Source organism: Oncorhynchus kisutch, linkage group LG6 (assembly GCF_002021735.2).
Source record: "Oncorhynchus kisutch isolate 150728-3 linkage group LG6, Okis_V2, whole genome shotgun sequence".
Classification (NCBI taxonomy): domain Eukaryota; kingdom Metazoa; phylum Chordata; class Actinopteri; order Salmoniformes; family Salmonidae; genus Oncorhynchus; species Oncorhynchus kisutch.
The window spans coordinates 29,752,683-29,780,658 of NC_034179.2; the positions used below are offsets into that span (position 1 = coordinate 29,752,683).

A 27,976-nucleotide genomic window follows, 5' to 3' on the forward strand; every position below is an offset into this window, starting at 1 on the left:
TGAGAGTGACTGAAAAGCAAGGGTCTACGGGTCTTTGACCCCTGCACTGTCCTTAATGTTGAACCCAGGGCTGCATTAGTGATGGACAGTGGCTGAAAAGGGACTTTGTGTCTTTAAGATCTGCTGGTATCTGGGAGCTGAGGGTCTGTCTATTGTTGGTCAGACAAAAGCGTGAGTCAGATTCATATAGGAGTGGTGGGGAATAACTTCTCAAATCACAGTCACAAAGCCGCCAAGCTAAACCTCAATAACCCCATACCTCTTTCTGAACATGGGTAAGTGGTTATCTAATGAGTTTTTTATATTTTCTATGACTATCTTAATAGTAAAAGTCTGTGGAATATAATTAATCTACTTTTGAAATATATATATATATATTTTAGAAAATATAATTGTTGCTTCACTTGAGAACAATATGAAGGCTTGATTAATATTGTGATAATTGCTGGTTTTATTGCAAGTTGATTGTATGATTGTCTGATAAGATTATAATGTCCACTTGTGGGTACCTCATGGGTTATTCATAACACAACATTGGTAATATTGCAAAATTAGAAACATAGGCAGGATTGCTCAAATATTATTCCAGGTTGCACGTAGGTAATATTGTAGACTAAATAGTCAATTTGGAACATTTGAGATAAGCTAAGCTTATTGAAACTCATTACTCAAAACATTGATTGCAATTCCTTGAAAACAAAACATGAGATTCAAATACATTCAGGATCATCATCTAATCAATGAGATTAAACTTCAAATACATTCAGGATCATCATCTAATCAATGAGATTAAACTTCAAATACATTCAGGATCATCATCTAATCAATGAGATTAAACTTCAAATACATTCAGGATCATCATCTAATCAATGAGATTAAAATTCAAATCGAACCAGCTCTCACACAGCTAATATCTGTAAAATATTTTCTAAAAGGTGGATTGAACTCATTGGGTTCAGAGAGACAGAGGACCAGAGATAGGCTGCTGTCAGGGAGAGGTCATGCAAGGTCGATCACGTCAAAGGCTCTCACACTTCCAGTCTTGTCCAGGGCATAATTAGCAAATTTGCATGGAGTCCTTTGATTCACGCGATAGATCTGACTCTGGAGTCAGTCGACCAACTATTCCTCCTTCACTACTATTTCTTCAAACAAAATAGTTACTCTGCACTACAGTTGATTCAGATTTAGCATGATTTAAGGACTTAGTTTGGTATGATCCTTCAGTGGTATCTGTGCTGTGATTTTATTAATAGGTTATCGTGGCGTTTCAAAGCACAGCTGAAGAGGGGGCGTCTGCAGCTGATGTAATTTCCAGGGACTGAAACAACTTTACAGCTGTTGCTGTTTTTATTTAAATGGCAGTATATTTCATTAATATATTTTGTTCCTTCCTACCAACTAAAATCACAGAAACCATAATATTACAGGAACATTTAGTCAGTGTGCAACAGTTGCTCAGTCATTTATTATGTATGATCATGACAGTGTTTGCCATTCCCGAATGGGGTTTGTTGATCATACAACTTTGATGAGCCACTTGGTTGTTGTTGTGAAGATATTTCAGTTTGTGCTTCCTCCCACCCTTGAACACTTGAACCGCAGTCCCCACCCCCTGCTGACATTGACACTTATTCGCTGCCATAGTACCAGTCCCAGCCAGCTGTAGCTGTGGGCTGGACTGGGTGAGTAGCACTGACGTTGCCATCGGTACTGTGAGAATCCTGGTGGTGGAGATACTCCCCTGACCTTCGCCCCACCTGCCCAGGCACCAAATGGCTTGTTTATTAGATTGTTGGTTTGTGTGTGTGTGTGTGTGTGTGTGTGTGTGTGTGTGTGTGTGTGTGTGTGTGTGTGTGTGTGTGTGTGTGTGTGTGTGTGTGTGTGTGTGTGTGTGTGTGTGTGTGTGTGTGTGTGTGTGTGTGTGTGTGTGTGTGTGTGTGCGTGTGTGTGCGTGCTTGTTTTGTGTGTGTGAGGTGGTGCTAGTGTGGTCTTTGTTTGTTTGACATCGCTGGCCTTTGTTCTCCTCCACTCCTAGCTAAGACAAAGGGCACTGTGTATCCCGCCACAAAGACAGGCTCTCTCTCTAAGCCCCTGGAGCCCATCCCTCAGTGCCCTCTTCTCTCTCTCCTCTCTTGGTGACGCCTGTGGTGGCGGGTGGTGGTGAAAGAGGGTTGGACTCTGGAGAGAAGAGGGGCTGAACTGTAAGCTGTTGGCAGGAGCTGAGGAGCTTTTACACACGGATGAAACCAGTGCAGAGAGCTGTTCTTTAGTTGCAATATCCTGCAGAAGAGCCTTTAGCATCACTGGTTCATAAACTCTTTGCTTGTTGTTGAGGAGCACAAGATCGAAAGCAGCAAATGTTTCCGGTCAGACAGCCTTGGCTTTGCAAAGCCCTAGGTGCATCTCTCTCTCTGATTCCTATACCAATACAGCCATTAACAGTCTGGATATTTCCTATCTGCTTCCCCAGCACAGCTTACATTGGAGGAAGTGTATGAGAGTGCTGTGAAGTCATTGGTGGCTGGTTTTGTATGGGCGCTTTAACGTTACTTGGTTGGATACGCTGCTCTGCTGCACTTGGTTTCGCTGTTGTGTTTCGCTAAAATGTTTCTGTTGCTTTCATGCCTGTTGATGGAAGTTGTTGGTGGATGTTGATGGATTTTCAGCAGAAACAGTGGGGTCTTTCTATTCAACAGCTCCCCAAGTAGGGTGACTGACAGGTGTCTGGACTGTGGCGTAGATGTGCTGTGTGTTGGTGTGTGCGGTGTGTGCCGCCTGTGTGTTGATGTATTATGCCCCCTCACCAGGTTGTTATGATTGCTGTATCCGCTGCCTGGGGGCAGTGCCCTACCCGTCCCTGGTGGCCACTCTGCTCTGCTTCACCGGCATGGCACTGTTCTGTGGCTGTGGGCACGAGGCACTGGCCAACACAGAGGTTCTCGCCGAGACTTACTTCGCTCGTAACATACAAGACTATGTTGTCCTGGCCTCGTTGTGAGTTGAGTGGTCCTTTTAATTGATGAGTAGAATTTTCTTCCTAGTAAGTGTTTGTATTTGTAGATAGGTTGTGGAAATCAAGCAACATAAATGTAAAGACTCTTACAGTAGTAGTAGTAGTAGTAGTAGTAGTAGTAGTAGAAGTTAGTAGTAGTACCCCTTCCTTTAGGTAGGTTGAGAGCAGCCACCTCTCAACAGCAAATGTTTATATATGACCTCTCCTTATTATGACCTGTCCTTGTCTCCCAGTATCAAGTACTTCCAGTACGTGATCTATGGCCTGGCCTCTTTCTTCTTCCTTTACTGCATCCTGCTGCTGGCTGAGGGATTCTACACCACCAGTGCCGTCAAGCAGACCTTCGGAGAGTTCCGGAGCACCAGATGTGGCCGCTGCCTTAGTCTGACGGTGAGTAGGGGAGTGGGAGAGAGAGAGGTGAGGGGGCAGGGGGGAGGAGGGAATGACGTCACCTCGCTCTTAGGTTGCTAAAATAATATTGACACTATAGCCTACTGTACTCTAGCTTGTAACCCACCCACTGCAATAGAGGTTGAAAAACAATCCATAAACAATTCATAGAGTAGTTAATTAATCATCAGTTAATTATCCATGAATCCCTCATATATTATGCTCTGGGGATATTAGGCTCATGTTAGAGTATTTACCCTCTGTGGTGGGGTATTACTGCAGTAATAAGGCCTCATGGGACATGTTGTGTCATATCCTGATTCCCTGGAATTTGACCAATAACTTCCTGTGACCTCCTACTCTGCTTCCTGCTACACAGTTCATCATTGTGACATACGTCCTGGCAGTGATCTGGCTGGCGGTGTTTGCCTTTACAGCCATACCCGTCTTCTTCTTCTTCAACATGGCACAGACCTGCCACACCATCAACATCCTGGCTGAGACGACACCCAGCATCAACCAGCATGGCTGGATCTGCATGGATGCCCGGCAGTATGGTACGTTTAGCTTATGATGGGCCCAGCCGGGCCACCTTATGTTATTTTCTTTTTAATACATTTTTTACATTTGAAATGTACTGTACTTCATTTCACATTAATGAGACAAGCTTCGCTTTAGGACTGCTGCCCTGGAATGCAATGCCAGGGAAGGCTTGTGGAATGACCTTGGCATCCATTTGCAAAACAAAAGAGGTGAGTTGGTGGTAGTTCTGTCTGTCAATAAAACTACTTTGAAAGAATGAATGTTCCTGGATTATGTAACCTTTAAACCACAAAACACATAGCTAAATGATCATTCTGCATAGCAATTCAATGTACAGTACATGCACTCTATGAGGCCCCTTTTTATAATGTGTACTAAAATGCATTTAATCATATTTGCATGTTTTGTCTCTGCAGTTCTTCATCACCTATGACCTATATATCGCTGCCTTTGCTGGTGCAGGGATCGCTCTCTTGGCTCTGGTGAGTAAGAACGTCCACCCAGAGACTGATGAGTCTATGGGGCCTGTCAACCTCTTGGTTTAAGTTCAGGGTATGATTTGATGGTAACAGTTTATAATAGCTATCCTTTATAAACCATTTATAAATGAGTAAATAAATAAACTATTCGCAGATTATTAATAGTTAAATATCAGTACATTACTAGTAACTATATTAGTTAAAAATTACAAAAATGATGTTTAACTAATGCAGTTACTAATAATGTACTAATAATTTACAAAGATTTATACATCATTTGGTAATATTTAGTTCATTTATAAATGGCTTATAAAGGATAGTTATTATAAAGTATTACCGACTTGAATTTTGCAGCTCCATTTGGCTTAGTTTAAGGCATACCACCAAAGAGGTATGGGGTTCATTTAAGCCTCTTTGGCAGAGAAGAATAATAACAGAGAAATAGAAAAATGTATCATACTGTCCATCAGCACAGTAGCTAAGTCTTTATTGATTTTCAACAATGATTAAGATGACAAGACCAGCCAGGTCATAAGAGAAAAGCTCACCAATAGAGATCAGACTTAGTGTTATATAGGTGTAACTGTAGGGGCATATGGAAGTGATGTGCACGAAGAGAGATCAGCTTGTGAGGCTACTGAATAATTGTGTCATCTAAATGAAGCTGCACTTTTGCAAAAACATATTTAGGAATTGTTTCATTTTTTAAAATAGTTTCTCTTTTGTCCCACTCTTCATCTTTGTCTCTAGTTTATGTATGTGGTAGCCACCACATATAACTATGCAGTCCTGCGGTTCCTGGGCAGGAAAGGGCTGCGCTGTTAAAAACTGTGCCCTTTCACGTCTCCATCACCCCATAGACTGGGCCTGAGGGGCGCAGTTACACATCACACCACTGAACTCCATCCATCCCCTGTGAGACACACCTGCAACCTGGATCCCCTACCTACTGCTGGCTGCTTCCCTGGAGGGCTCCAATTACTGACACATGGTTCATCTGACCATCTGGTTTATCACCTCAGCCTAGCCTCAGAGCCATACTTTATGTATTTCTGAGCACCTCCAAGACGTATGATACCTACTAATGGTCTAGTTACTTTAGACAGAAACTAAAGTAGGGAGGTTGGTCAAAGAAGAGGGGTGGGCTCAATCCATGACTGTATGATATTGTACGACTGCTATTCCATTCATAACATAACCTAATGTAACGTAATATATCATGCTAAATGGAGTGTCAAAGATTTACGTTGAGAATAATACAGATTGCCCTGAGACCACGTTGGGTCGTTATAACTTTAAGCCCCTCCCCCTGCTCACTAGTCTTATACCCGTGGTTCTCAGTCCAGGAGGATGACTCTCTGATGTCTGTTGCTAATTTTCACATTGGATGTAGTGTCTCTGATTTTGGTTCACACATTTAAAAAAAAAAGCTTTTAAAAAGTGTCACTGACGCTATTGTCAGATTGTGGACTCTATTTAGCTCTCTAAATCTGAGTGACTTGGAGAGATGGCTGCTCTCCATGCTAATCAGAACTAAGAAACCGACCCGTCGCCTTGCTTACTGATATGTATATAGATTGTGAACATGATCTAGCTCCTGTTGCTTTAGATTGTGTTAGTAAATGAGCTGTCCATTACTGTAACTAGAGAAAACAGCAGAATGTGCCAAAGTTCTCTACAACACTCAAGTGAAATGTGGGAGTGTAATGTGGGAGTCGCTCTTTTCTAAGTGTGTCAAAGCACTTACGGCAGCTTTTTTGCATTCACTCTTGATGTAGTACCTATTGTTTGTCCTTTTGACTGATTACTGTGTGTGGGGTGCAAGGAAACCCAATTCTATGGATGTGCTAAAGGTATAAGCTAAATAAGATACTCCGTTTTCATTCTCCATATGTATTAATGCTCTCCGCTTTTAAACTGTAGTGTTTGATTTTCAGGGGATTTCTGGCTGGTGAGTGGCCTGCTATCCTATTTACTGAATTGGGTGTGTATATAATGCTGTGTTGAATTGATTAGCCATTAAAATGTATCAAAGCCTTTGAACCCAAGGTATTAAAATATTGTGCTTCATTTCATTTCATTGTCATGCAAATGTCAAATGGTAAAACAAAACTTCCAGTGAGGTTGTCCACATGGGTAATATAATGCACAACAACAAGCAAGACAAATGTTATTAGATGTTAATTATTGACAAATTATGGACACGGTCATAAATCATTTATATATTTTTTCTCATTAAAGATATACATGCCCTCCACATGGTGAAAACACAATAAATGGGCAAAAAATAGTGATTTGTTTACAGAAAAAAAGTCTTACATTCACAAAATAATGGCATTCAGTGTCAGGGAAGGAAAATTGATGATAACTCTGGAATTATAACATCTTACAACAAAAAACTGGAACAGTGTTAGCAAGTAATCTGTCAAAATGGTTGTGTTGGTGACAGGGATGTTCCAGGGATGACACTGTTGTGCCCTCTGTGTCAAGGTGATGAGAAGCCCTGGGGCCTACATGGTTTTAATAAAGCAGCCATCACAGTGGATCACTCTCCCATGCACGAACATGGAGGTCGTCATGTCCCCCAAGGCCTTACTGCACAATCCGCACTGAAAAAAGGAAATATTCCCCTCAGTATGGAGAGAGAGAAAGAGGACTAACATATCACCAAAAAACAAGTGTCATAATGTTCAGTTCACTGACAGATTTTTTTGAACAATGAGGTGTCTGGACAAGGGTTGGGGTGCTGTACCTTAAAACAGTCTGGGTGGCTGTAGATTTGTGGGTAATTGATTGTGATCTTGACATTTCCATCAATTGACTTGTCACAGTATGAACAAATGGCTTTGCCATCCCTGCAGGGGAGAGGGGAAGTTCATCAATATTGAGTACGGTCAAAACATCTCTTTCTTAAGTATAGAAAATACACTGTAACCTTTATAATGGCTAAAACAGAGTCGATTTTTAATAATTGGCAAAAAATACGTTTACTTTTACAGTGGTGGAAAAAGTTCCCAACTGTCATACTTGAGTAAAAGCAAAAATACCTTAATAGAAAATGACTCACGTAAAAGTCACCCAGTAAAGTTCTACTTGAGTAAAGGTATAAAACGTTTCAAAATCCTTATATTAAGCAGCCAGATGGCACCATTGTCTTGTTTTTTTTATTTACAGAAAGCCACAAGCACACTCCATTACTCAGATTTTTTAAAACAATTTAAGCATTTGTGTTTAGTGAGTCTGCCATATCAGAGGCAGTAGGGATGATCAGGGATGTTCGGTTGATAAGTGCTTGAATTGGACTATTATCCTGTCCTGCTAAGCATTGAAAATGTAACGAGTACTTTTCGGTGTCAGGGAAAATGTATGGAGTAAAAAGTAAAATATTTTCTTAACGAATGTAGTGAGGTAAAAGTAAAAGTAGTCAAAAATATAAAAAGTTAAGTACAGATACCCCAAAAAACACTTAAGTGGTACTTTAAAGTATTTTTACTTAAGTACTTTACACCACTGTACTTTTATGAGGAGAAATGTGCATCCTGCAATGTGTAGTATTATGCTGGTGTAATTATTGGTGTAATATAAAAAAAACTGTCTTCCCCTTACTCATAGTAAAGGTGTGTTCCTTTTAGGCCTACTATAGTCTGAACATGGACAGAATGACAACACTTACTTGGTGTGACGAAAGTCATTGACTATCTGATGCTGTGGTTCAGCATCCTCCTGTTGCTGAATGCTGAAACAGTACAGAAACAAAGACACTGAAATTGCACTGCCCAAATGTAGAAAATGTACATACCATGCGGGTGTCTTACAGCATTACTACTGCATGTATTGAATGTATGTATGCATGTGTCGAATAAATTAAAGGGTAAATGTACATTTGAAATGTGTGCTTGTTTACTGTACTGATTAACTTATCTGCTCAAATTACTTTAAAATAATTGTATTGTCTCTAGAAGGAAAAGATTAGGACAACTTAATATGAGGGCATACTCACAGTGATGGAACCTGACCCCCACAAGGGGATGGTGTAGGTTCTGATGCAGGTGCTATTATATCATCTGCCACGACTTCAGCAGCAGGTAGCTCCACGTCTAATGCCTCCTCAAGTTCAATAGCAGCTGATAATTCCTGAACAACTTCAACAGCTGCTTCAGCCACAGCTTCAGCTTCAATGATGGGTTCAGATGTTGACTCCTCAACTACAGGTTTAACTGCAGCCACAGGCTCAACTACAGGTTTAACTGCAGCCACAGGCTCAACTACAGGTTTAACTGCAGCCACGGGCTCAACTACAGGTTTAGCTGCAGCCACAGGCTCAACTACAGGTTTAACTGCCGCCACGGGCTCAACTACAGGTTTAACTGCCGCCACGGGCTCAACTACAGGTTTAACTGCCGCCACGGGCTCAACTACAGGTTTAACTGCCGCCACGGGCTCAACTACAGGTTTAACTGCAGCCACAGGCTCAACTGCAGGTTTAACTGCAGCCACAGGCTCAACTGCAGGTTTAACTGCAGCCACAGGCTCAACTACAGGTTTAACTGCAGCCACGGGCTCAACTACAGGTTTAACTGCAGCCACGGGCTCAACTACAGGTTTAACTGCAGCCACGGGCTCAACTACAGGTTTAACTGCAGCCACGGGCTCAACTACAGGTTTAGCTGCAGCCACAGGCTCAACTACAGGTTTAGCTGCAGCCACAGGCTCAACTACAGGTTTAACTGCAGCCACAGGCTCAACTACAGGTTTAGCTGCAGCCACAGGCTCAACTACAGGTTTAGCTGCAGCCACGGGCTCAACTACAGGTTTAGCTGCAGCCACGGGCTCAACTACAGGTTTAACTGCAGCCACGGGCTCAACTACAGGTTTAACTGCAGCCACGGGCTCAACTACAGGTTTAACTGCAGCCACGGGCTCAACTACAGGTTTAACTGCAGCCACGGGCTCAACTACAGGTTTAACTGCAGCCACGGGCTCAACTACATGTTTAACTGCAGCCACAGGCTCAACTACAGGTTTAACTGCAGCCACAGACTCAACTACAGGTTTAGCTGCAGCCACAGGCTCAACTACAGGTTTAGCTGCAGCCACAGGCTCAACTACAGGTTTAGCTGCAGCTACAGGCTCAACTACAGGTTTAACTGCAGCCACGGGCTCAACTACAGGTTTAACTGTAGCCACGGGCTCAACTACAGGTTTAACTGCAGCCACAGGCTCAACTACAGGTTTAACTGCAGCCACAGGCTCAACTACAGGTTTAACTGCAGCCACAGGCTCAACTACAGGTTTAACTGCAGCCACAGGCTCAACTACAGGTTTAACTGCAGCCGCAGGCTCAACTACAGGTTTAACTGCAGCCACAGGCTCAACTACAGGTTTAACTGCAGCCACAGGCTCAACTACAGGTTTAACTGCAGCCACAGGCTCAACTACAGATTTAACTGTAGCCACAGGCTCAACTACAAGTTCAATTGCCTCCACAGCCACTGGCCTAACTGCAGGTTCTACAGAAACACTGCCAACAGGTTTCACTACAGGTTCTAAGAATGATTCTACAGCAGCCTCTTCTGATTGAATTTCACTTGCTGGTTCCACTGTGGGTCCCACGGTGGGTTCTGCAGTGAGTTTTGCGATGAGTTCTCCATCAGCTTCTTCCACAGATGCAGGTTCCTCAGTCGTTGTCTCAGAGGGCTCTGCTGCCTCTGGTTGGTCAGCAGGTGCATCTACAGATTCCTCCACTGCAGGTTGTTCCACAGGTTTCCCAAGAGATTTGTCTTTTGATTCTGCTGTTGGTGGGTTCGACTCCTCCACAGCTTCTGACAACTCTTCAGGCCTACTGTAAATCAGTCACACAGAATTAGCACTTAAATACGCTTTATGGCAGTAACTGATTCAAGCACCCATTATACTACTTCTGTCAGGGTGAACAACAGCACCTGCTATCTATATTTCTCCTCAATTATATTCTAAATGTGCACAAAATCTATTCTTGCATAAAACAAAGGTAACATTCATTTTAATGGAGCTAGGGATGTGCTTGGCTACTTCATAGTGAATACATTAACCCCTTTCCCCCCTGGGAAATGGCCTATATGGATAGTGCTAGATTGAAAAAAATACAGGAAAAATATGGAAATTATATACATAACCATGGTAGCAATTCAAAGGGAGATTATGGCAAGATTATTAGGCTAAAGGTGAGGACACAACAGTTAACCTGACACAAGACTGAATCCAAACATTACACTGTTGATTTTATGTGCATTTTACATTTACTGTATTTTTAGCCGCATTTGATTATAACGAAATCTGAAAATACTCTGAATACATTCAGTAACACAAGAATATTATTGGGAAATTTAGGGTAGGTGCAACATAAGACAAAACAGTTACAAGAGTTTGAGTGAGAGGTCTAATTGGTGGCCACACCTCTCCATAGTGTGCACAGTTCATGTCATTTCAATGCACTTTCATGACTCAAAGAAGAGTCTTCAACTAAACTCAGCAAAAAAAGAAACATCCTCTCACTGTCAACTGTGTTTATTTTCAGCAAACTTAACATGTGTAAATATTTTTATGAACATAACATTCAGCAACTGAGACAAAAACTGAACAAGTTCCACAGACATGTGACTAACAGAAATGGAATAATGTTTCCCTAAACAAAGGGGGGCTCAAAATCAAAAGTAACAGTCAGTATCTGGTGTGGCCAACAGCTGAATTAAGTACTGCAGTGCATCTCCTCCTCATGGACTGCACCAGATTTGCCCGTTCTTGCTGTGAGATTTTACCCCACTCTTCCACCAAGGCGCCTGCAAGTTCCCGGACATTTCTGTGTGTGTGTAGGGGGGGGGGGGGGGGGGGGGGGGCCCTAGCCCTCACCCTCCGATTCAACAGGTCCCAGACGTGCTCAATGGGATTGAGATCCAGGCTCTTCGCTGGCCTTTGCAGAACACTGACATTCCTGTCTGGCTGGTGGCATTGTCATGCTAGAGGGTAATGTCAGGATGAGCCCGCAGGAAGGGTACCACATGAGGGAGGAGGATGTCTTCCCTGTAATGCACAGCGTTGAGACTGCATGCAATGACAACAAGCTCAGTCCAATGATGCTGTGACACACCGCCCCAGACCATGACGGACCCTCCACCTCCAAATCGATCCCGCTCCAGAGTACAGGCCTCGGTGTAACGCTCATTCCTTCAAAGATAAACGCGAATCCAACCATCACCCCTGGTGAGACAAAACCGCGACTCGTCAGTGAAGAGCACTTTTTGCCAGTACTGTCTGGTCCAGCGACGGTGGGTTTGTGCCCATAGGTGACGTTGTTGGCGGTGATGTCTGGTGAGGACCTGCCTTTACAACAGGCCTACAAGCCCTCAGTCCAGCATCTCTCAGCCTATTGCGGACAGTCTGAGCACTGATGGAGGGATTGTGCGTTCCTGGTGTAACTCGGGCAGTTGTTGTTGCCATCCTGTACCTGTCCCGCAGGTGTGATGTTCGGATGTACCGATCCTGTGCAGGTGTTGTTACAAGTGGTCTGCAACTGCGAGGACGATCAGCTGTCCGTCCTGTCTCCTGGGCATAATTTTAAAGCACGTTATATTAACCAACATGACTAGCTAAATGATAAAATACAATCTTACAGTGCTAGGCTTTCACTAGGAAATTCAGAGAAGCAGATCATAATTTTGGTGCGCATAGAATGGAGTCATGACTCGTGTGCATTTAGATGTGTGGTCCGCTTAACATTTTCTTCACAATACAATAAACATAGGCTCAATCTGTTAAGGACAAACCAGGGTATAATGCCATGTCACCTTGTAACTATACGTCAAAACATAGTGATCATATATCATATGGAAATGTGAAGTGCACATTTGGACTCACGGGTGTTTGGCTTGCTTGTATGATATCAAAGCAGTATTTATTATCTCAACGTCTCATCTTTCAAAATACATTGAGTCCTCGTAAATTAAAGAATTTTCCCCACTCAGACAAAACATTTGCAAAAGTTGCCCAATTAGCGGGAGGGATGAGAGACCCTGGGCTCCGATGTCAAGAATAGTATGTTACTGTACAGCCACTGCTTTCCAATTTAGGAACTTATCAGTGTCCAAATCTACCATTTTCGACCTCTATACAGGTACGAGTGTAAAGTGCTAGAGATAAGTTGATGTTATGTCCCAGGGTGATGGAAGGATACTCAGTCGGAGTGGATGCAATTTCAGAGAGAGAGCGAGAGAGAGTATATTTTCTATCAGGAAAACATTACCTTATAGGGAAATGTGACTGGCTGATTTTGAATGGTGGGGAGCTCGTTGGGGAATCCAGAGATCTAAAAGGTAAGAGAAAAGACATAACTTGCATGTCGGAACTAAACTACCGGTCAAAAGTTTTAGAACACCTACTCATGCAAGGGTTTTTCTTTATTTTTTACTATTTTCTACATTGTAGAATAATATTGAAGACATCAAAAAAAGTGTTAAACAAATCAAAATATATTTTATATTTGATTCTTCAAATAGCCACCCGTTGCCTTGACAGCCTTAAACACTCTTCGCATTCTCTCAACCAGCTTCACGAGGTAGTCACCTGGAATGCATTTATTTCAATTAACAGGTGTGCCTTCTTAAAAGGTCATTTGTGCAATTTCTTTCCTTCTTAATGCGTTTGAGCCAATCAGTTGTGTTGTGACAAGGTAGGGGGGTATACAGAAGATAGCCCTATTTGGTAAAAGACCAAGTCTATATTATGGCAAGAACAGCTCAAACAAGCAAAGATAAACGACAATCCATCATTACTTTAAGACATGAAGGTCAGTCAATACGCAAAATTTCAAGAACTTTTAAAGTTTCTTCAAGTGCAGTCGCAAAACCCATCAAGCGCTATGATGCAACTGGCTATCATGAGGGCTGCCACAGGAATAGAAGACCAAGAGTTACCTCTGCTGCAGAGAATAAGTTCATTAGAGTTACCAGCCTCAGTCATTGCAGCCCAAATAAATGCTTCACATCTCAACATCAACTCTTCAGAGGAGACTGTGTGAATCAGGCCTTCATGGTCGAATTGCTGCAAAGAAACCACTACTAAAGGACACCAATAAGAAGAACAGACTTGCTTAGATCAAGAAACACGAGCAATGGACATTAGACCGGTATAATTTTGTCCTTTGGTCTGGAGTCCAAATTTGAGAGTTTTGGTTCTAACCACTGTGTCTTTGTGAGATGCGGTGTGGGTGAATGGATGATCTCTGCATGTGTATTTCCCACCGGAAAGCATGGAGGAGGTGTTATGGTGTGGCGGTGCTTTGCTAGTGACACTGTCTGTGATTTATTAACCTCTCTTGGGTAGGGGGCAGTATTTTCACGTCCGGATGAAAAGCGTGCCCAAAGTAAACTCCCTGTTAATCAGGCCCAGAAGCTAGGATATGCATATAATTGGTAGATTTGGATAGAAAACACTCTAATGTTTCTAAAACTTAAAATGATGTCTGTGAGTATAACAGAACTGATATGGCAGGCAAAACCCAAAGGACAAATCATCCCCCCCCCCAAAAAAAAAATCGCCCTACCAATGTTTTCAATGGCTGTCACTTTTATTATAAGGCGAAATCCTCCCAGATTGCAGTTCCTAGGGCTTCCACTAGATGTCAACAGTCTAAAGAAAGAGTTTCATGCTGGTTTTTGGAAAAATTAGCCTGAATTTTCTAGGTGGCTCCCATTTCGGCTGTACAGTTTCCAAGCGCATGGAAGAGAGAGCGTTCTTTGGTATTTTTCTCCGGTAAAGACAATAACGATTCTCCGTCTTAAATTGTATAGTTTTGTTACGTATTAGGGTACCTAATGTTTGATTATAAATGTTGTTTGACTTGTTTGGAAAAGTTTATTAGTAGCGTTTGGGATTCATTTTGTATGCATTTTGATGGAGGGAAACTGGGTGGATTATTGACTGAAGCACGCCAGCTAAACTGAGTTTTTATGGATATAAAGAAGGACATTATCAAACAAAATGACAATTTGTGATGTATCTGGGACCTTTTGCAGTGCCAACAGAAGAAGATCAAAGGTAAGTTATTTATTATATCGCTATTTCTGACTTTCGTGGCGCACCTGCCTGGTTGAAATATGTTTTTCATGCTTTTGTATGCGGGGCACTGTTCTCAGATAATCGCAAGGTGTGCTGTCGCCATAAAGCCTTTTTGAAATCTGACACAGAGGCTGGATTAACAAGAAGTTAAGCTTGATATTGATGTATTACACTTGTGATTTTATGAAAGTTAAATATTTATAATTCTGTAGTTTGAATTTAGCGCACTGCAATTTCACCGGATGTGGCCAGGTGGGATGCTACCGTCCCACCTGCCCATAAGAAGTTATAAGAATTCAAGGCACACTTAACCAGCATTGCTACCACAGCATTCTGCAGCGATCCTCCATCCCATCTGGTTTGATTTGTTGAACACTTTTTGGGTTACTACATGATTCCACAATGATACTGGGAAGAGATAAACAATAAGCTATTCATATTTTACAAGTAAAAAGACTCAGCTACTGAGTTTTATGGGTAGATCTAAAATATATATATATTGTTTAAATATACATACAAATAAAAATTAAACACTACACTAAAACACAAACACCCACTCAAATTTCTTAGCTGCTGAGAGGACATAGGACTTTGCCAGGGGTCTGACCCTGATAGATGTCAATGACCTACAGAAGAGAAGAAAGAGGTAATTAAGTTATGACATGTTATTACACTTTAATAACTGTCCAATACTGATTCATCGCATGCACAGTCAAAGGTAATTGCCCTCTTACCATTTGGTGATTTCCTCAGGGGTCAGTGGGTCAACATCTGGTGTCACTGTAGGACTGTAGGGGTTGCATGGAGCAAGAGAGGTAACAGGGCTGGATTCAGCTGAAAAGAGACCAGTGGGTTTCTCCGGAAGTTCTGGCTTACTTGAGAGAAGAAAATAGTGGGGTTGTGGAATGTTAGTTCCAAATAGACTAGCGCCATAAATATAAAATCTGACTCAATTGTTAATTGCAATTAACGCTTTAGATAAATCATTAATGTCTTAGACAAAGATAAATGTGCCTCCATTGTCTCCTAAAACATCAAGTGGGTGGATTTTGGTTTGGAATGGGTTACCGTGGTTTTCCCTCTTCTTCATCTGGGTCTGTCACTCTACGGATCCAGCTGTCGTCTCCCTTGAGGGAAGTACGCACCTTCATGGTTCTAACCACCTGTGCTCTGTTAACTTCTACAACACACACACACACACACACACACACACACACATTACACATACACTTTATATTATTCTGTGTTTTGATATACCACAATTGCTCATGATGGAGCAGTGATGTTTTATATAGTGTTTAGTTACAGAGTTATATAGGTCAACACACCCTTGGTGGCCATGGTCCAGTCCAAGTCTCTGCTTCCTATTGAAACAAAGAACACGGTTGTTGGGTAATTTGATATGAAATTTGATTTAATTGTGTGGGGATCATAGTATGTACAGAACAGAAGTCTGTATGTACTAAATATATATTGCATTAGAAAAAGGTATAACCAAAGGCACTTCAGCCCAGCTTAAACAAAAAAGGGGAATTTAGTTGCTAGACTGAAGGACTTGAAAATCCAAAAAATATTCCTTCCCCCAGGATACTTCAACTGGTGACTATCCGGGAAAACAAAGAAAAAGGAGCACACTGGTACTGCGTAAATCTAATAGATTTATTGACTGGACAAACAAACAATATGCTTGAGTTTCGGCCTTAATCACCTTCATCAGAGCCTTGAGAAGGAAAATAGTGGGAGGCACCTACAGTTGAAGTCGGAAGTTTACATACACCTTAGCCAAATACATTTAAACTCAGTTTTTCACAATTCCTGACATTTAATCCTAGTAAAAATGCTCTCTTAGGTCAGTTACAACCACCACTTTATTTTAAGAATCTGAAATGTCAGAATAATCGTAGAATTAATTATTTATTTCAGCTTTTATTTCTTTCATCACATTCCCAGTGGGTCAGAAGTTTACATACACTCAATTAGTATTTGGTAGCATTGCTTTTAAATTGTTTAACTTGGGTCAAACGTTTCAGGTTGCCTTCCACAAGCTTCCCACAAAAAGTTGGGTGAATTTTGGCCCATTCCTCCTGACAGAGCTGGTGTAACTGAGTCAGGTTTGTAGGCCTCCTTGCTCACACACACTTTTTCAGTTCTGCCCACAATTTTTCTATGGATTGTGGTTGTGGTCAGGGCTTTGTGATAGCCACTCCAATACCTTGACATTGTTGTCCTTAAGCTATTTTGTCACAACTTTGGAAGTATGCTTGGGGTGATTGTCCATTTGGAAGACCCATTTGCGACCAAGCTTTAACTTCCTGACTGATGTCTTGAGATGTTGCTTCAATATGTTCACATAATTGTCCCTCCTCATGATGCCATCTATTTTGTGAAGTGTACCAGTCTCTCCTGCAGCAAAGCACCCCCACAACATGATGCTGCCACCCCCGTGCTTCACAGTTGGGATGGGTGTTCTTCGGCTTGCAAGCCTCCCCTTTTTCCTCCTAACATAACGATGGTCATTATGGCCAAACAGTTCTATTTTTGTTTCATCAGACCAGAGGACATTTCTCCAAAAAGTACGATCTTTGTCCCCATGTGCAGTTGCAAACCGTAGTCTGGCTTTTTTTATGGTGGATTTGGAGCAGTGGCTTCTGCCTTGCTGAGCGGCCTTTCAGGTTATGTCGATATAGGACTTGTTTTATTGTGGATATAGATTTATTTTGGTACTGTCCATATAAGATAACCAATGTAAAACATACAAGATCTGTAAAATGTATATAGGTTCAGAAATGTTGTGAAATAGCACAGTTACAAATAGAACAAACTGGATGGACATCAGAAATAGAGGAAGGACTAAAAACAAACAGAATATAACTATTTTAAAATAGATTGTGTCTGTAAAATGTGTATAAATACAGGGGATTGGAAATTATGCATACAATTACATTGATGGAAGCAACAATCTGAAATATTAAAGATGATCCACCCCTTAAAAAAAAGTAACAAGAACATTTCCCAGGACATAGACATATCTGATATGGGCAGAAAGCTTAAATTCGTGATAATCTAACCGCACGGTCAAATTTACAGTAGCTATAGTGAAATAATACCATGCTATTGTTTGAGGAGTGCACAGTTAACTTGAAAATGTATTAATAAACCAATTAGGCACATTTGGCCAGTTTTGAACAGTTCATTGAATCAGTCTAAAACTTTGCACATACACTGCTGCCATCTAGTGGCCAAAATCTAAATTGTGCCTAACCTGGAATAGTACATTATGGCCTTTCTCTGGCATTTCAAAGATGGAACAAAAAAAACATGTTTTTTTTCTTTGCATTATTTTTTACCAGAACTAATGCGTTATATTCTCCTACATTCATTTCAAATTTCCACAAACTTCAAAGCGTTTCCTTTCAAATGGTATCAATAATATACATATCCTTGCTTCAGGTTCTTAGCTACAGGCAGTTAGATTTGGGTATGACATTTTAGGCAAAAATTGAAAAAAAGGGTCCGATCCTTACGTGTCACGTATCAGTTTGCAATTTAAAAAATAATAGAGTTAATAAAGCCGCATACACACTTGGTCTCTTTGTTGCTTTCTTGACCAAGGCAGCTCCAGCCTAGCTCAGTGCTTTCTGTGGTGGTGGGGCAGCCAGCGTAAAATACGGAGAGTAAGAGTTGGTAATGTTCTCTAGTTGTGCCGTGACTAGCTCAGTGTTCTGTCCCACTACGACACCACCAAATCTAAGGGTAGAGCTAAAAAATTCAAGCCCCTTGGGTGCTGCCATAGAGTTACATTAGAAGTGCCCATCCAAAAAGGCACAAAGGTCATTGAGCACAGGTAAAATATCAAATCACATTATATCTACAGCAGCTTTGATTGGACAACATCATACTTTCAAAATCTTAGCTTGCAAGCTAGCAGTCATCATCATGAATGAAATCGACAATTTACTGGCAAATACGTTTTAATCCTTGTCATACGAAGAGAAATAATGAAGAGAAATGATAGATGTAAAGTATTGGTGCTCATAGGCCATTGGACATAAACAAGTTGGAAATCGCAAATTCAACAATGAGTGGTTTGGAAGGAATCAGTGGCTAACTGCAAGCATTGCAAAGCAATCACTAGCCTGCTATTCAGTGGAGTGGATGTGTGGTCCCAAGTCTGTGTTTAAGGGTCTATTTTCCAAGCTTTAAAGGATACACATTCAACATTCGCCATGGTGTCTATCTAGCATGACTTCTGCCTTGCTCAAACAACAGGAAACTCAGAACTGGGAAATATGATTTTGGTGAGTTCAAGATAACTGGGAACTCTGATAAAAACAAGCTCAGACTGGTAAAATACATTTTGAACGGTCATCCAACTCGGAATTGCAAGACGGGAACGCCGGCCTCTTTCTAAAGCTCCGATCTGAAGATCACTGATGTCATGATTCAACCTTGTTTTTTTTCTCCAGAGTTCCCAGTTGTCTTGAAAGCACCATAAATCTAGAGAATGCCAGACTTTGATGACAAAATTTGCCCATGAAGGATCGCTGCGCCACCTTCCTGTTCATGTGAGCACAGCACAAACAAGGTATGCTTGTTGTCTTGTATGCCGCTGTATAAATTATTTAATATGCCAGGGAGATCTGTATACTGGGGTTATATCCTGCCTGGTTGGCCCTGTCTGGGGGTATCATCAGACAGGGCCACAGTGTCTCCCAACCCCTCCTGTCTCAGCCTCCAGTATTTATGCTGCAGTAGTTTATGTGTCGGGGAGCTAGGGTCAGTCTGTTATATCTAGAGTATTTCTCCTATCTTACCCGGTGCCCTGTGTAAATTTCTCTCTCTAATTCTCTCTCTCACCCTCTCCTTCCCCCCCCGGAGGACCTGAGTCCTGGGATCATGCCTCAGGACTACCTGGCCTGATGACTCATGACTAAGTTCGCCCTAGCTCGCTCATTAATGTCTTAATGGAAATTAAGGATTGCCTCACATCTGCTCGTCGTCCCCTTATAACAAATTTAGCCATATCAGCTATGTTTTTTTTAAAGGCAGTAAATGAGGCTGGATGAACTATTTCCCTGCCAGACAAGGCTCTGCTGATAGCCAGGTGTAGCAGTGTTAAGGTGTTGGGACTGCTGTTGGGACACTGCTTATCCTCTTTGGGCTGCAATCCCGTTAACGGGTTGATATGACAACAGCCAATGAAAGTGCAGCGCGCCAAATTCAAAACAACAGAAATCTCATAATTAAAATTCCTCAAACATACATGTATCTTATACCGTTTTAAAGGTAGTCTTGTTGTTAATCCCACCACAGTGTCTGATTTCAAATAGGCTTTACAGCGAAAGCACCACAAACGATTATGTTAGGTAAGAGCTAAGTCATAGAAAAACACAGCCATTTTTCCAGCCAAAGAGAGGAGTCACAAAAAGCACAAATAGAGATAAAATGAATCACTAACCTTTGATGATCTTCATCAGATGACACTCATAGGACTTCATGTTACACAATACATGTATGTTTTGTTTGATAAAGTTCATATTTATATCAAAATCTGAGTTTACATAGGTGCGTTACATTCACTAGTTCCACAAACATCCAGTGATTTTGCATAGCCACCGATTCAACAGAAATGCTCATCATAAATGTAGATGATAATACAAGTTATACACATGGAATTATAGATATACCTCTCCTTAATGCCACCTCTGTGTCAGATTTCAAAAAAAACTTTATGGAAAAAGCAAACCATGCAGTAATCTGAGATGGCGCTCAGAACAATAGTCAAATTAGCCACCATGTTGGAGTCAACAGAAACCAGAAATTACATGATAAATGTTCCCTTACCTTTGATGATCTTCATCAGAATGCACTCCCAGGAATCCCAGGTCAACAATAAATGTTTGTTTTGTTCGATAATGTCAGTTATTTATGTCCAAATACCTCCTTTTGTTAGCGCGTTTGGTATACATATCCAAACGATCGTTCTGGTCGAGCGTTACTTCAGACAAAAACTTCAAAAAGTTATATTACAGGTCGAAGAAACATTTCAAACTAAGTACAGAATCAATCATTAGGATGTTTTTATCATATATCTTCAATAAAGTTCCAACCGGAGAATTCCTTTGGGTCTTGAGGAGCAACGGAACGCAGGTCGCTATCATGTGGAATGCGCGTGACCAGAAAATGGCTGACTGCCAGACACCTGTTCATTCTGTTCTTATTCAGTCCCACAACACAGTAGAAGCATTCAAATTTCTATAGACGGTTGACATCTAGTGGAAGCCCTAGGAAGTGCAACTTCATTCATATATCAAGGGGATTTCAATGTGAACTGTGTTGAAAACCTACCAACCTCAGATTTCTCACTTCCTGTTTGGATTTCTCCTCAGGTTTTTGCCTGCCATATGAGTTCTGTTATACTCACAGACATCATTCAAACAGTTGTAGAAACTGAAAGAGTGTTTTCTGTCCAATACTAATAATAATATGCATATATTAGTAACTGGGACTGAGGAGCAGGCTGTTTACTCTGGGCACCTTTCATCCAAGCTACTCAATACTGCCCCTGCAGCCATAAGAAGTTATGTATGCCCTAACAGTTTGTGGGCACCGTTTGCCACTGATATAGTTCAATTAATGTATGGTTTGGTGTTGTGTAATGGGTTTGCTGGCATGCATCTAAAACAAAATGTGTTTTTGTTTGCCCCACCAAGATTTACATGCTAAAATTGCCACTGAATGTGTACAAAAACTTAACCAACAATCAATGTGTGTCAGGTGTGTTAGTGAGGAAGAATGTGTTGATAAAAAAATTGGTTCAATGGATATAATGTCATCATTGGGGGCGTGGCATCCCGTGTAATGACCAGCAGTGTTTCTAAACCGCACTGCGGCCACCATGGCATTTCTATATATATATATGCACTACCGGTCAAAAGTTATAGAACACCTACTCATTCCAGTTTTTTTCTTTATTTTTTACTATTTTCTACATAATAATGAAGACATCAAAACTGTTAAACACATAAGGAATCATATAGTAACCAAAACAATCTGTTGTGTTGTGACAAGGTAGGGGGAGTATACAGAAGACAGTGCAATTTGGTAAAAGACCACGGCTATATTATGGCAAGAACAGCTCAAATAAGCCAAGAGAAATGACAGTCCGTCATTACTTTAAGACATGAAGGACAGTCAATACAGAAAATTTCAAGAACTTTGAAAGTTTCTTCAGGTGCAGTCGCAAAACCCATCAAGCGCTATGATGAAACTGGCTCTCATGAGGACCACCACAGGAATGGAAGACCCATAGTTACCTCTGAGGATAAGTTCTTAAAATTTACCAGCCCAAATAAATACATCAGAGTTCAAGTAACAAACACATCTCAACATTAACTGTTCAGAGGAGACTTGCTTGAGCCAAGAAACACGAGCAATGGATATTAGACCGGTAGAAATGTGTCTTTTGGTCTGGACTCAAAATTTGAGATTTTTTTCAAAACACCAAGTCTTTGTGAGATGCAGCGTGGGTGAACCGATGATCTCCGCATGTGCATTTCCCACCATAAAGCATGGAGGAGGTGTTATGGTGTGGTGGTGCTTTGCTGGTGATACTGCCTGTGATGTATTTAGAATTCAAGGCACACTTAACCAGCATGGCTACCACAGCATTCTGCAGCGATACGCTATCCCATCTGGTTTGGGCTTAGTGGAACTATCATTTGTTTCAATAGGACAATGACCCAACACACCTCCAGGCTGTGTAACGGCTATTTGACCAAGAAGGAGAGTGATGGAGTGCTGCATCAGATGACCTGGCCTCCACAATCACCCAACCTCAACCCAACTGAGATGGGTTGGTATGAGTTGGACTGCAGAGTGAAGGAAAATCAGTCAACAAGTGCTCAGCATATGTGGGAACTCTTTCAAGACTGTTGGAAAAGCATTCCAGGGGAAGCTGGTTGAGAGAATGCCAAGAGTGTGCAGAGCTGTCATCAAAGCAAATGGTGGCTATTTGAGGAATCTCAAATATATTTTGATTTGTTGAACACTTTATTGGCTACTACATGATATGGCAACTGCTCAGCCTTCGACCGCAAGGCACTACAGAGGGTAGTGCGAATGGCCCAGAACATCAATGGGGCCAAGCTTCCTGACATCCAGGACCTCTTTACCAGGCGGTGTCAGAGGAAGGCCCTAAGAATTGTCATAGACTCCAGCCACCCTAGTCATAGACACCCACACATAACGACAAGAGAGACAACACTACATAAAGAGAGACATAAAGACAACAACATAGCAAGGCAGCAAATACATGACAACACAGCATGGTAGCAACACAACATGGTAGCAGCACAAAACATGGTACAAACAACATAACAGGGCAGCAGTACATGACAACACAGCATGGTAGCAACACAACATGGTAGCAGCACAAAAGATGGTACAACCATTATTGGGCACAGACAACAGCACAAAGGGCAAGAAGGTAAAGATAACAATACATTACACAAAGCAGCTACAACTGTCAGTAAGAGTGTCCATTATTGAGTCTTTGAATGAAGAGATAAAACTGTCCAGTTTCAGGGTTTGTTGCAGCTCGTTCCAGTCGCTAGCTCCAGCGAACTGAAAAGACGAGCGACCCAGGGATGTGTGTGCTTTGGGGACCTTTAACAGAATGTGACTGGCAGAACGGGTGTTGTATGTAAAGGATGAGGGCGGCAGTAGATAGGGGGGAGTGAGGCCTAAGAGGGTCTTATAAATAAGCATCAACCAGTGGGTCTTGCGACGGGTATACAGAGATGACCAGTTTACAGAGGAGTATAGAGTGCAGTGATGTGTCCTATAAGGAGCATTGGTGGCAAACCTGATGTCTGAATGGTAAAGAACATCTAGCCGCTCGAGAGCACCCTTACCTGCTGATCTATAAATTATGTCACAATTATGTCACGAGATCTTGGCCAACAACCTCCTTCCCTCAGTAAGAGCATTGAAGATGGGTCGTGGCTGGGACTTCAAGCATGACAATGACCCGAAACACACAACCAGTTGGGTCATTGTCCCGGCGGTTGGAACCAAAAATCTCAAATTTGGACTCATCAGACCGAAAGGACAGATTTCCACTGGTCTAATGTCCATTGCTCGTGTTTCTTGGCCAAAGCAAGTAACTTCTTCGTATTTGTGTCCTTTAGTAGTGGTTTCTTTGCAGCAATTCGACCATGAAGGCCTGATTCACAGTCTCCTCTGAGATGTGTCTGTTTCTTGAACTCTGTGAAGCATTTATTTAGGCTTCAATTTCTGAGGCTAGTAACTCTAATGAACTTATCCTCTGCATGTCTTAAAGTAATGATGGACTGTCGTTTCTTTTTGCTTATTTGAGACGTTCTTGCCATAATATAGACTTGGTCTTTTACCAAATAGGGCTATCTTCTGTATACCAACCCGACCTTGTTACAACACAACTGACTGGCTCAAACGCATTAAGGAAAGACATTCCACAAATTAACTTAACAAAGCACACCTGTTAATTGAAATGCATTCCAGGTGACTACCTCGTGAAGCTGGTTAAGAGAATGCCAAGAATGTGCAAAGCTGTCATCAAGGCAAAGGGTGGCTACTTTGAAGAATCTCAAATATAAAATATATTTTGATTCGCTTAATACTTTTTTGGTTACGACATATAACACATGGAATTTTCATAGTTTTGATGATGTCTTCAATATTATTCTACAATGTAGAAAATGGTAAAAAATAAAGAAAAACCCTTGAATGAGTAGGCAAGTCCAAACTTTTGACTGGTTCTGTACATATATATATATATATATATATGGTGGATTGGAAATGATGCAATTACATTGATGGATGCTACAATCTAGCTGCAATATTAAAGCTGATCTACCCCCTAATTAAAACAATTTAAAAAAGATCCCATGGCACGTATCGTAAGAGTAGGGGTGTTAACCCTGGTGTCCTGGCTAAATTCCCAATCTGACCATCATGGCCACCTAATCACCCCCAGCATCCAATTGGCTTATTCTTCCCCCTCCTCTCCCCTGTATTATTCCTCAGGTCATTGCTGTAAATGAGAATGTGTTCAGTTGACTTACCTGGTAAAATAAGGGTTAAATAGGAAGTGCAATGCTCTTCAGGAAACAAAAAATGGGGAGTTGGCATACAACACAAATCTACTCAGGTGGGTGAATCTCTGTGCCCCTACAGGCTACCAGAATATCATCCATATATCTGTGCCACGGGACAATATAATTAAATAACGTGTTAGATACAGCATTGCTAATTAATTCATTTTTTCCAGAAAGCTATAAACAAATTAACATAATTTGGCACAATTGCCGCTCCCATCGCATATTGAAAAAAGTTAATAGTTAACGCCATTTTGGTTAAAGTCTAAATAAATCCAGTAGTGGGCAGCAGACCTTCAGGGCGTGTATATGGTGGGAGAGGGCTTCTAGGCCTCCTGCATGGGGGATGTTTGTAAGTATGTCATTAGACTCATATTTGACATTCTCAAGGATCTTTAGCACGTAAGTGGTGTCGCCAAAGAAAGCTGTGAGGAAAGGAACCAACTTCATGAAAAAAATATACAAATTGGGATAGGGGTTCCGTGAGGCTATTATTAGCACAGACTATAGGCCTCAGAGGAGGGTCAGATTGTTTCTTGAGAAACAGAGTGCTCCTTTTTTTCTCCTGTATAATCACCAGTTGAAGTATCCAGGGGTAAGGAAGGTTTTTTAGATGTTAGATTACTCAGTGGAGCTGAAAGCCCTGAGGGAAAGATCTAGAGCTTTGATTCTGTCAGTCATCCATCTTTTTACCATGACTTCACACACAATTTATGGGCCAACATTTCACTAGCAACCGGTGTTACCGCATTCTGGGACTCTAAAGGAATGATCGGCATCACATTTAACCAACATATGCAAAACCCACAAAATTATGTAACAACAAATATGTACAGATGTACATGAACATACCAATTATTACAGGCCTCTAGAGCAGGGGTTCTTAACGTTTTACATCCTGGGACCCAAATTAGAAATGCTGTGCTTTCCTGGGACCCAAGCTTATGAAAACTATATGTAAATATCAGTACATTTAATTGCCCTTATGCCTAAAACAAATGCAATATAGACAAAAACAAACAACAATGAAATACCCATATAAAGAGCAATTCATGTTTATTTTTCCCCATTAAAAAAACTCTTACATATCTGTCTAGGTTGGAACTATTGCTGTTAATATACAATAAATCATTTTAATTCTGAACTGGAATAAACTGATTGATCACTTCACACAGATGTATAAGAGAACACACAGGCTCAGCTTTTGATAGTGTAACCCTAAGTAACAGTACATTGAAAGATTCAGGCCTACTGTACATCTTACTGTAGAAAGTATTGCTGAAAAAAAGGTCTAGAACTGTTGCTGTTAAAATACAATAAATATTTTCTTATTTTGTCTGGAATAAACCTTTTGATCACATCACACAGATATAGACCAGAAAACAAACACGCAGTCACAATGAGGTGTGTGGCTGGTTGAAGATTTCAACAAGTATGTCGATTCTGGGCTCAGTTTTTGATAGTGCAACCCTGAGGTCATGCTCAGAATTGGGTATGTTTCTGTACTTGTTTTCATTTTAGGTACACCAGAGTTGAGAACCCTGACTTAGGTATGTGGTGCCAAACTGGAAAATAATATCTACTGCCTTCTCACTCAGGCAGGGGACCACTTCCTGCTGTAGATGAGCACCCCAAAGTGTGTGTTTGCCTCAAAAAGGATCTTGTTTCAGTTTTTTCCAGAATAAAAAATATTACTTGTACTTTAACAGTAACAGTTCCAATCTGGAATTGTTTAACAATAATTTATACAGTAAGATGTACAGTAGTTCAGATAATTATTTATCTTCATCTGTACTGTTACTTAGGTAGGGTTGCACTAAGTACAGTAGCTACTTTAACTAACTTGGTTTGGCTAACGTTAGCTAGCTATTAGCTGTGTACATGGGGATTGTTCGATAGAGAAACTCACATCTACTTTAGTACTATGAGCGATACTAACGTTACTCCCTTATTTCTGCTGATCATCACCTGTTAGAAAATGACAAAAATGTCTTGCTAGCTGAATTACTTTTCCACTGTCGAAGCACTGTTTCCTGAAGCATTGTGCCCTGTTCTGAAATAACTCCCTCGGTTTACCTTCATGCTGTGGACGTTTGGTCAGGACGTGTATGAAACCAAGATAGATAAATGTATCGCTGTATGAGCTCAGTCAGAACATGTGGCTAGCTTGAGTCCATTTGATGACAGAGGTGAGTGAGAACGACAAGACAGTGGCTGTCATCTGCTGCTGAACGACGCTGCAGCTTGTGTGTCGCAGAGTGATCTTCAATAAAACTGCAGAAAAAAGATCCGGCGAACCGCCCCTCCCACAGCTGCTAAACTGATCAGAGACACTGCTGCTAAACAGAGAGCACAGTTGCACTTGGCAAAATCAGTTCCAGTAATGAATGAAATAATTACACATTTACCCCCAACATTGTTATTATAATCTGCAATGACTGCAACAAAGCAAGGATGCTGGAAGAGTCATGTGATCTACTCCAAAGAATGGAAATTTGCCAAATTTTACATGAATCTATAACCAGTTGTAAAATATCTTCTCCATTTGCCGCTCCAATCATTGTGGGCAACTATGTCTGCATCCACATACTCACATTATACTCACTCTCCACTGAGTAATGGATTATTCACACTCTACAGATGGTCAAGACTAGCAGCACCAAAACAAAGGTAAGTCTAAGGACCTGTAGTGAAACCTGTTGAAAGTGTTTCTCAAGGAATGCAAATGCAACAACATAAATATCAGTTTAAAGATCATGTGTATGCATATGTAAATCATTTAAATGTTCTGCAGTGAGAGCAGTCTGAATTAGCAGCATAATCTCTCCCTCCCAGTATTTTATAAAGTCTTCAGATTGTTGTCTAAAAGATCAAAGGCAGGTAGAACTCACCTGTTGGAATCAGTACTGTGGATGATAGCAGTGCCGCAGTACCTGGTCTGGGTTTGTAGAAGGTCAGGTCCTCCTTTCACATGGCATAGATGCCTCTCACTGTGGGATGGTTGAGACCGCAAGCTTAAGATTCAACACAAATAGCTTTTGTGATTCAACACAAATAGCCCCCCCCCCATCTCTTACACCACAGGTACCACCCCTGGATGCTAATATGCCATGCAGGGATCTCAGAGTGGGGCAGAGGGGAGCATTGTGACTGTCATTTTTTACTTCCTTTGTATGTTTGAAAGACATTCCTAGAGAGGCAAAGAGATACCAGATAAAACCAGATCATAACATGAGGCAACACTTTTTCTTACTAATTCCTGCTTTCACAGCCTGGTCTCATAGATTAAATGTAACATAGTAAACAGAATTCCGGCG

The 27,976-nt window shown here is 41.3% G+C and overlaps 2 protein-coding genes across 3 annotated transcripts; one reads left to right on the forward strand and one right to left on the reverse strand.

The window, feature by feature from the left end:
• LOC109892660 (myelin proteolipid protein-like) lies at positions 1-6,480 on the forward strand. 2 transcript variants are annotated; one of them, XM_020485358.2, is made up of 7 exons: positions 1-275; positions 2,811-2,997; positions 3,250-3,406; positions 3,786-3,963; positions 4,085-4,158; positions 4,366-4,431; positions 5,179-6,480. In XM_020485358.2, exons 1-7 carry the CDS (start codon positions 272-274, stop codon positions 5,251-5,253), a joined length of 741 nt encoding a protein of 246 aa, XP_020340947.1. In that variant the 5' UTR covers positions 1-271; the 3' UTR covers positions 5,254-6,480. The 2 variants fall into 2 exon arrangements, with proteins under 2 accessions (XP_020340947.1, XP_020340946.1); XM_020485357.2 differs by lacking the exon at positions 1-275 and adding an exon at positions 2,070-2,400.
• si:dkey-125i10.3 (calphotin) lies at positions 5,884-27,722 on the reverse strand. The gene is made up of 10 exons (XM_031826562.1): positions 27,551-27,722; positions 15,849-15,884; positions 15,589-15,700; positions 15,255-15,395; positions 15,078-15,146; positions 12,707-12,769; positions 8,429-10,270; positions 8,102-8,164; positions 7,181-7,283; positions 5,884-7,037 (listed from the first exon to the last, which is right to left on the reverse strand). Exons 2-10 carry the CDS (start codon positions 15,859-15,861, stop codon positions 6,939-6,941), a joined length of 2,505 nt encoding a protein of 834 aa, XP_031682422.1. The 5' UTR covers positions 15,862-15,884; positions 27,551-27,722; the 3' UTR covers positions 5,884-6,938.
• Positions 27,723-27,976: the final 254 nt, after the last annotated feature.